Here is a 10,519-nt window from a genome sequence, read left to right on the forward strand (position 1 = left end):
GGCGACGTGGATGGAACTAGAGGGTATCATGCTTAGCGAAATAAGTCAATCGGAGAAAGATAACTATCATATGATCTCCCTGATATGAGGGAGAGGAGATGCAACATGGGGGGGTTAAGGGGGTAGGAGAAGAGTAAACGAAGCAGGATGGGATTGGGAGGGAGATAAACCATAAGTGACTCTTAATCTCACAAAACAAACTGAGGGTTGCTGGGGGGAGGGGGGTTAGGGGGGTGGGGTTATGGACATTGGGGAGGGTATGTGCTATGGTGAGTGTTGTGAAGTGTGCAAACCTGGTGATTCACAGACCTGTACCCCTGGGGAAAAAAATATATGTTTATAAAAAATAAAATTAAAAAAAAATCAGAAAGCTTCTATTTGGAAAAAATAAAAAGAGTGAAGTAGGTGGTACAGTGTATATGGAAGCAACAAAACAAATAGAAATCTAAACAAATGACATAGTTCATACAAATAGGAAATTTTGAAACTGAAATTCTGTAATCAAGGGAGTGATTACCTTGAAAAGAGAAAGTACCTTTTCAATAATAATAAAAAAAAGAATCCTCCAACTTTAATTTGTTTCTTTTCTTTTCTTTGATATTCCTATGCACTTTAATCTCACCTAAATAGAGCCTTAGTCATAAAAATGAAACAATGTACTTCTTTAGGAGATTAATTACCTCAGATCTATAGGAATACAGATCTGTTGATTGTTTTGGAGCTCTCCTAGTATAGAAGAATAGTGATTATAACATGTATATGTTTTAATTATTATTTCTTCTACCACTCAGCACCTCCTCCCAAATAAAACATCATAGGCTAAGGCAAATTCAACTATTCCTTAGAAAATAACAGATATTAAAATGTACTTACCTGCTTTTCTTTATTAACTCCAGACATGAAAAGTTGTTTGTATTTGTCCTTAAACGCAAAATTAAGAGCTTGTGTTGGAAAATATCGGATTACATTGGCCAAATTGCCACGCCAAAAACTGAAGAAACCTACAAAAAAAACCACATTAAATACAAGCTTGTATTATTATTTAAAAAATTCCCATAGTTTTAACAAACTTAGTTATTTGAACTATCTAAAACTTACACTCTTTCTCATGAGAAAAAATTAAGTCTACATGTGAATCCACTGAAGAAAAAAGGCAGTGTTAACTCATGTACCCCATTTCAATTTTGTTAATTTCCAGTAAAAAGTCTTAAATACCTTTAAATCTATGGAATGTATCATCATTTGAATATAAGGCTTTTTACTAGGTAGAAAAACAGAGCTTGCTAAAGCTAGTAATCCTTACCCTCATTTCCAAATCAGGATATGCAGTTTCTATGGTTAAAACAAAATTGGTTTGTATATATACTTGTGAGAATGAGAAAGCATTAAGAATCTAAAGTGGGGGTACCTGGGTGGCTCAGTTGGTTCAGCATATGATTCTTGATTTTGGCTCAGGTTATGATCTAAGGGTTCTGAGACTGAGTTGCGCATGGGGCTCTGTGTTGGGTGTAGAGCCTGCTTAAGCCTCTCTCTCTCCCTCTACCATTGTCCCCCCACCCCACAAAATGGAGTCTAAAGTATATTTACCTTTACCTTCTGGAACCTAGCCAGAAAAGAGATCAATTTACAATTCAAGGCATTCTCCAGAGGCCTGATGGAGAGACTGAAGAAAACTTTTCAGGTCAATAATCTTCCCACTTCAAATCTCCATGGATTGACCAATCCTTAAAATTCAGTCATTGTGTTACCCCTATAATTCAGAGTTACCTTTATAATCTTTATAATTGAGCTGCCCTAGAATACAATAGGCTATCTCCTCAGCAGCCATAGTTGTTTCTACTATATTGCAAATTATCCAATGGTTTGATCTGGCTGCTCTAGTCCCAACTTGGAGAATACCCAGAATCAGTCTTCTGATGATAAAAATTCAAAGGAAAATAATCTCAGTTGACTGGGCTGATGCTCAGAAACTGGAAGTTTTATTTAACAAATAATTTTTGGGGGGAAGAACACAGAATCTCTGTGAATCCCAAACTGCATGTAAAGCACAAAGATAATTTTTTTTTAAGATTTTATTTATTTATTTGACAGAGAGAGATCACAAGTAGGCAGAGAGGCAGACGGGGGGGGGGAGCAGGCTCCCTGCTGAGCAGAGAGCCCAATGAGGGGCTCGATCCCAGGACCTTGGGATTATGACCTGAGCCAAAGGCAGAGGCTTTAATCCACTGAGCCACCCAGGCGCCCTTTTACAAAGATAATTAAGGAGCATATTTAATAGCCAAGAAATAATCTCAGTACTCATAACTGATTCAGTTTTTACTAGGACATGGAACATGTAATGCTAGATGCTACCATTTCCTGAGTGTTTAGTATGGCCAGGCACTGGCCAAAGGTTGTATATTTCATTTAATCACTACATTTTGCTTACGATGTAGGTTCTCCTATACTACCCATATTATACATGCACAAACTGAAATTTTAAAAGTTTAAAGACTGTCTACAGACATGGTTAATAAATAGCCAACCAGGATTTAGTCAGGTCTTGTGTCTAGCAACAAAACTCTATTCCAGGTTTGGGTTTCTGAAGAAATAAATCTTAAAAAGTTTTAAGATTATTAAAGTGTGGTAAATAAAGCTCTTTTTAAAAAAAGGAAATGGATTATTATAAAACTTTTGAGGCAATATTAACAAAAATGACAATACTAAATTCTAGGAACTTCTTTTTATTAATTTAATCTTCATAATCTCCTATGAGGAAGGTATTATTCATGTCTCCATTTTAAAGATGGGGGAATGAGTTAAAACAGAACTTCTAAGGCAGACAGAAATTAAGTTACTTGCCTAAGGTCACTTAGAAAACTGTAGCTCTGGAATTCAAACCCAAGCAATCTGGCTCAATAATTTAGTCCCTTATCTACAATACTTTTCCATATATACTTTAATCAAGTGAATATTTTCCATACTAAGAAAGGTCAACTCTTTTTCTTTAATGGAAGCAAAATAAAAATCTTAAAACATGAGAAATGTAAGCTAATTATAGAAGAATATTTTTTGCTAGTTATGGCCACATTGAATTATTGAGGGAGATTGGTGAATCTGATTTTTGGAGGTATTTTTGTGATTTTTAAGTTCTTTCTTGTTAATGGAAACATTTAAGAAAACATTTGTATTTTCTTAGAGGTTAGACCTCCAAAAGAGAAATACAGAGAATGAAATATGACTGTGTAAATGATACTGAAGAACGATTTGATTTTCTAGACCATGGTTTATAGTAACACAACGACAGATTACTGGCAGAGAACAATGTCAATCTTAAAAGGATGAAAAAGAACATATTGCCAGGAAAATTGCCAATATGATCAAATGGGATTTAAGTTGAAGAAAAAAAATCATTTGTTTAAAAAATATAAACAGTTTAGAAAAAGTGCCATGTTATCAAAAGATATTACAATTTCCATTTTATACATGACTTTTAAATATTTATAGTCATTTTGGAAATGGCTCACTCAGCTGAATGTTACTGAGATATTATGGGCTTTAGATTATGAGTTATTAGTAATAATTCTGTAATTATGATTGCAGTCTAAATTAATATTTATTTCACAAAAAGAGTGTCATATGGGGTACAGGGGTGGCTCTATCAGTTAAGCATCTGACTCTTGATTTTAGCTCAGGTCATAATCTTTGGGTTAGGGTTGTAAGATCCAGCCCCAGCATCAGGCTCCATGCTCCACAGGGAGTCTGAGATTTTCTTTCTCACTCTGCTCCTCCCTATCAAGCATGCTTGTTTTCTCTTTCTGTCTCTCAAATAACTAAATAAATCTGTAAAAGAAACAAGTGTCATATATAAAGCATTAAAAAGATTTGTAACTTTGGCTAATGAATTAAATACAAGGGAAGATTTTGATGACAAAGTCATCTGAAAACTAACACAAGACCATGACGGAATGCTGGATTTATGAGTCAAGGGGTTTGTTAGAGTTGGCTGAAGAACATATTCTTTTTAGCAAAAATGCATTTGCATGAAAAAAAACCTAAAAAATTCATCAAAACAAATGTCAATGTCTCAATGAAAATCTAGAAACAAATAAATCCCTAGAAGTATAACAGGAAAACTGTTATTGTTATTATTGTTAGGAAAAATTGTTATTGTCTTAATGGGTTATATCTGAAAAAATATAATCTCACATACATAAAATACTTTTGCATATATTTCAAAGAACTTATGGATTCCCTGACGCTGCAGTGTCAGATTACGAACTACTCTTTTGGGGGACTTCGGTGGCTCAGTTGGTTAAGCCTCTGCCTTCTGCTCAGGTCCTGGGATCAAGTCCAGTGATGGGCTTCCTGCTCAGTAGGTAGGCCTGCTTCTCCCTCTTTCTCTGCCCTCTCCCCACCCCACTGCTTATGCTTGCTCTCAAATAATAAAATCCTAAAAACAAAAACAAAAACAAAAAAACCAAAACCTTTTAATTTTACCCTTATATACATTTCCCACTATACACTACTCTATTATGCACATTTGTAAAATATACCCGAAAGAGAAATTAAAGGATGAAATAAATATTTTTCACTTAAAAACCTCTTATTTGGTATCCAGTGTGTAGCCGACTTGCTGGGGATAGCATTAGGAATAAATTTCGTGGTCTTATGGAGCTTATATTTTGAGGGAGAAGGACCAGGGAGACAGACAACGAATAAATAAATATGTCAAGTGGCTATAAGAACAAAAATAGTATATGGAGATGGAGGAATGAGGAAAAGCTATTTAGACATGATGGTTGGGAAAAACTTCTGGCTAGGAGATATCAGAGCCTAACTTAGCATTCATTAGAACAATTAAACAATCTTTTTAGATATCTTACTAATCATGATGTTTTCACACCATCATTTGTTATATATCTCAAGGCACCCTTAGGATAATGTTCATTCTTAAGAACAGTATACATAAAGCTATATTTCAAATAGTCTTCTTGATAATTTCAAATATTCAAATAGTCTTGTCTCTATAAATACAATTGAGCAAACATAAACTATGTTTATTATATAATAATTGAGGAAGGATACCTGTCATCCCCTCTCTGGTGTATAATTCATATTTTTTTCCAGAATGCCTTAGTGTCCAGTGCTATATAATTCACATTTGGCCAGCATAGATGCCAGTGCCAACTCATATACCAAATATCATAAAGTTTATTTTCCCATTTTATTTAAAGTGAATGCCTAATATTTTCTTTTCATACGCCAAAACACTGTTTTCAAGATATAAAAACCTCATGGTCAGAAACTCCTAAAAGAGAAAAGAGTTCTAGTAGGTGCTTAAAAATGAACTGCATAGATCAGATCTTTAAAAGATTAGGTTTACAATATGTTAAATAAAAAATTATTTTAATTTAGAATATGCTTTCATATATGCATATTGTGCCCAGTGAAAAATTATTGCATAGACACCAAAATGTTAACTGTGGGGATTTTAGTAGTCATTTGTTTTACTTTCTATAATAAACATGCTTTGTTTGTATAATAACGGTTTAAACAGAAATTAAATGCACACAAAGTTGGAAGGTCCTACAACGAACTAAAGAATAGAATAAATCTTTAAGAATACCATCAGCCAAGTTAAATCCAGAAGCTTTTATAAGCCAAAGAAATCTTGTAAGAAGTATGAAAAGTACCCAAAGAGATGTTTAATGCTAAGTTCAAAGCTTTAAAATGATGAGATCTGTCTTTGGGGTATAAACAAAGCAGAGATAAGATAAGAAGACAGTGTGAGAGCAACTACTTGTGCCTAATGAGTGCATGTCCCTCAGGTTCATTTCATGTTGTCTAAAGAAAATTTATCAGTACAATTAGAGCAAACATGAAACACAAAAGAAACTTCAGAACATTTGAGATGAGGATGTGTCTTGATTTTCAAAAAAGCAAGAGAAAGTAAATTCCAGAAAATAACAATTTCAGAACTTGATTGCCTAGTAAAGTTCCAGTGATTTACCACAGTGATTCTCAAACTTACCAGACTCAAGTCCTCTACACAGAATACATATTTTACAACACTTCCTTTACTATCTAGAAACAGAATTCAAAAACTGTGACCTCTTGAACAATTTTTTACAAATCCATATAATGTCCTCTCTACAATATAGGAAGAGAAAATAAAGACATTTTGAATAAAATAGGTATTTTAATTAGTAAATTGGTGAAGTATGAACACACCATAGAAAAAACAAGCAGATGTTTGCTTCTACTTAATAATGAATGTTATACTTAAGATACATTTACATTTCTTTTAAAGGGCTTAATAAATATATTTGTGTATATAAATGTGCAACCATCATGAATTCAAGAGTAAAGTGGTGACCGAATGTAAAAGAATTGGTGAGTTTTCCCAATAGTGAACAATTCTCAGTATAATTTTTTTACCGGGGGCAGGGGAGGGCAGAGGAAGTGGGAGAGAGAGAATCTTAAGCAGGCTCCATGCCCACCTGGTACAAAGCCCCACATAGAGCCCGAGGCAGGGTTCCAACTCAACCCTGAAATCATGACCTGAGTCAAAATGAAGAGCTGGACACTTCACCAACTGAGCCATCCAGGTGCCCCTTAGTACACTTCTTAATAAAACAAAGTACAATATTCCCTCTACTCACATGGCAACTGCATTTCTGGAATCAGTGAACATGGAAACAATGTTCCAGATAGTTTGTGTTTATAAGCAAATCAGAGTTAGGTTCTAGGCTTAGAAAATCATAAACAGGTTTTACTGCTACAAGAATGTCCAGTGGAGAACTGAGTCATTCATGTTGTAGAATAAATGTTTGTTGTGTAAGACGGCCATGTACAGCAGCAGGATGTTTATCATCCCTGGCTTTTGCCTTTTACATCATTGGAATTAGGGATTACAACCTTCTATCTTTGTGCTAAACAAAAAATTCCCTACAAGATTGTAAAATATACCCCTAGATGGCAATATTATCCCTGTTGTGAATTCTAATCTCTTAGCACAAAGCCTGGTCTATAAGAATAGAAAACATCTTAAAATTCTGCCTATAATCATCTCATTGGAAGGTAAAGAAAACAGGGACTGGAATACTATTCAAAATGATCTCAATTTACAAGAGCCATATTGAATATAGGTTTAAATATTATTTAAAACACTTAAAATATAAACTAAATTAGTGCTGATCAGCACAATCTGAGTAGGATATTTAACTTTACCTTACTAAATATTTAAACCAGATTAGCTAATAATAAAGTCCCTTACTTCTCTGAAGAGGTCTTAGAATGTCAGCCAAGAAGAGATAGGTTCCCACTTTTCCTTTAAAAACCCTGAGGGAAATGGGAAGCTTACTCTGATAAAACAAACGGGAGTGGAGAAATGTGAAGCACAATGAAAGATCTGAGCTCAGCTCCCCGGATGGGCATTCTAAATTTACGACTTAGATGATGCCTTAAAAGTTACACTCAGGGGCGTCTGGGTGGCTCAGTCCATTAAGTGCCTGCCTCTGGCTCAAGTCATGAATCCAAGGTCCTGAAATAGGGTCCTACATCTGGCTCCTTGCTCAGCAGAAAGCCTGCTTCTCCCTCCGCCTGTCATTCCCCCTGCTTGTGCTCTTGCTCTCTCTCTCAAATAAATAAAATCTTTAAAAAAAGTTACACTCCAGGGGCACCTGGGTAGCTCAGTGGGTTAAGCTGCTACCTCCGGCTCAGGTCATGATCTCACGGTCCTGGGATCGAGTCCCGCATCAGGCTCTCTGCTCAGCGGGGAGCCTGCTTCCCTCTCTCTCTCTCTCTGCCTGCCTCTCTGTCTACTTGTGACCTCTCTCTGTCAAATAAATAAATAACATCTTAAAAAAAAAAAAAAGTTACACTCCACCCTAAATACTATACTCAACAGCTCAAGAGAAGTTGTAAGGACATCCCTAGGGAAAGAATGCTTTTCTCCTGGAAGAGCAACCATTGATTTAGGAATGGAAGAAAAGGATGGCACTGGAATTGAAACCACTTCATTTCTCATTTAGAATACACAATAAATAGACCTATTTCCTTTTTAAAGTTTATATAGAGTTTTCAACTGAATACAACTACATGGGTCAATTATAGAAAATTGTTGGTAAATTTATCCTCTTCCCTACTTAGCTAATTTAGGAGCCATTCTGTAACAGGAGGGTATTTAATGGTTAACAAAGCACTTTCATTATTTTTTCCTTGAAATCATTTCAATAATACTGGATAAACTCTCCACAATGAAAAAATACGAAAATTTTAATTAATGCAGGGCTGATGCAAAATACTACTGTCTTTATTTAAAATTTTGATATTTTGCTCACCTTGGATTTTTCGCATTTTGATTTATATCATTTGTCTTTTTGAGTTTTGGGGGTGTCCTCCACAAATTTGTGCAGGGGTGAATGCCCCTCTTTAGTTTCCGCCCTGATCTTCAGGAGTTCTCAAGAATAAACAGAACCTCTTTCACTGAGTAGGAACTAGAGTACTGGGAGGCTCCGATGCTTCCATATTTGGGGTACTTCTCTTAAAAATACTATTTCAACAAAAACTTAAGCACCTTAAAGCACCTGTTAACACATAAAGCAAATTACCTAATGGCATCTCCCTTGATCCTGGGAGGTCAACCACTTTCCTTCTGAGCCAGGCACAACTGCACCAAGGTGTAAATCCTGATGTTGAGGAGAAACAAGAGAATCTGGTGGCCGCTCCTACTCAGAACTGACCACGTGGTAGGTCTTCTCGGCTCGGGGAAGTGTAGCCTCTTAAGACCGGTTAAGACACTGACTTCTCAACCGAGAAGAAATAAACTCCTCACGGACCAACGCGGCTGCGGTGCAGTCCATCCCCTCTCGCTCCACCCCCCTTTCTGGGACGCTGACCTAGAACCGGTAAGGCTGGCACCATAGCCGCCGGTACGCACCTTGCTCTCGGGGAATCCGCACCAGGCAGTCCACCATGCCTTTGTACTGCGCCTCGGCACTGATCTGCTTGGAAGACGCCTGCACCTGCAGCAGCAGCTTCACCCGCTCGATGGGGGCCACCGCGGTCTTGGACACAGCCGCTGCGACCCCGCCTGCCAGCAGGTCCTTCCCAAAGGATGCGGGGTCAAAGAGCCGCTTTTCCGACTTCTTCTCTTGCTTCTTCTTCGGAGGTTCACGCTGCATGGTGGGATGAAAGAGGTTAAAAACAGGCAGCAGCTGTGGCAAAACAAGCCTGAGAAGGACGACGAAAGGAAGCAGAAAACCGCCTCGGCGTCCTCCTGGCGGGAAAGCAGCGCTCAGGATGCCGGGATATCAGCGTGCAGGGCCTGGGTTCCCGGAGCTGCGCAGGCGCCTCCAACCGCCTCCCGCCTTCTGGCACCAGCCACGTGACTCCCGACACGTGGCTCCTCCGCGCAGAGTTCTGCGGTGATGAACAGCGATGTGGGCTTTCCCTGCTGCCCGCAGGGTCGCAGGAAGGCGGGCCGTGGGGCTGAATCGCAGAGGTGCAGGAAGGGAGCCTCGAGAGCTAGTCCAGTAACAGGATATTTAGGAGCCAAAACTGTAATAGAGTAGTTAACCAACCGCGTGGGTTAGCCAAGTTTAGTTTTAGTTCCTAGGGTTATCCTTCCATTTTCTCTTACAAATCCATTCGATTTCTGCTCCTTTAATTAGGCAGGGATTGTTTATCCAGTCATGTTTACAGTCTGCCTTTGCTCATAGCACCCCAGTAGCTTAATTTAACATGTTCCTCTTTCTTCTGTATTTTATTCAAATTGATTGTTTTATCTGGAGCAGAGGTTCTCAAGACTAACCAAAGGGGACAGGGATATGCTGTTTTAACTAGTGCTTGGGCTTAGGGATTCTATTAGAACAGGGCTTCACAACCTTTTTATTTTAGGACCCCTTTCCACTCTTAAAAAACTAGGGTCACAAGGAAGCTGTTTCTGTGTTAAACGTATTGATACTGTTCAGAAACCGAAACGGAAAATTTTAAAATATCAGTTTACTTGAAATAACCCATAATATAAATAACATTTTAAAAAGTAACCATTTTTCAAAACAAAAAAAAAATGAGAATAGCCTTGTTTTGTATTTTTGAAAATCTCTTTAATACCTAACTTAATAGAAGACAGCTGGATTTACATGACTGCTTTTGTCCCCACTCTACTGCAATACCACACATCATGTAGCTGCCGGAAAACTCCACTGTGCGGTCAGAGAATGAGAGTGAAACAGGCAATTAGTGTCTCAGTATTATTAAGGAAAGTTTTTATCCCATGGTGTCTCAGAAGAGGTCTTGGTGACATCTGTACTTGATATCTATCTATACCCATACCACACTTTGAGAACTAACCTGGAAGCTTATCAGATTCAGGTCTGATTCCAGGCAAACAAAACAAACAAAAAAACAAACCACAGTAGATGTGATGTACATCTAGCCTGCATCTAATGTCTTACTCTATCTTCACCTTGCTTCTTTTCAGTTTGTACATCCTGGAGATCCTTCGGTGGTAGCATATAATATATTCCTGATT

General features: G+C 37.5%; 1 protein-coding gene across 1 annotated transcript in view; it reads right to left on the minus strand.

The window, feature by feature from the left end:
• The window catches only part of SLC25A31 (solute carrier family 25 member 31), a 30,001-nt gene extending 20,696 nt beyond the window's left edge, over positions 1-9,305 (minus strand). Inside the window, exons 1-2 of the mRNA XM_032858019.1 lie at positions 8,924-9,305; positions 874-1,001 (exon numbers count right to left, since the gene is read on the minus strand). Coding sequence (XP_032713910.1) covers positions 874-1,001; positions 8,924-9,167 — 372 coding nt within the window. The 5' untranslated portion in view covers positions 9,168-9,305. The remainder of the gene's footprint in view (positions 1-873; positions 1,002-8,923) is intronic.
• Positions 9,306-10,519: the final 1,214 nt, after the last annotated feature.

This window comes from Lontra canadensis, unplaced genomic scaffold (assembly GCF_010015895.1).
Source record: "Lontra canadensis isolate GAN:19392208 unplaced genomic scaffold, GSC_riverotter_1.0 scaffold1, whole genome shotgun sequence".
NCBI classification, from domain to species: domain Eukaryota; kingdom Metazoa; phylum Chordata; class Mammalia; order Carnivora; family Mustelidae; genus Lontra; species Lontra canadensis.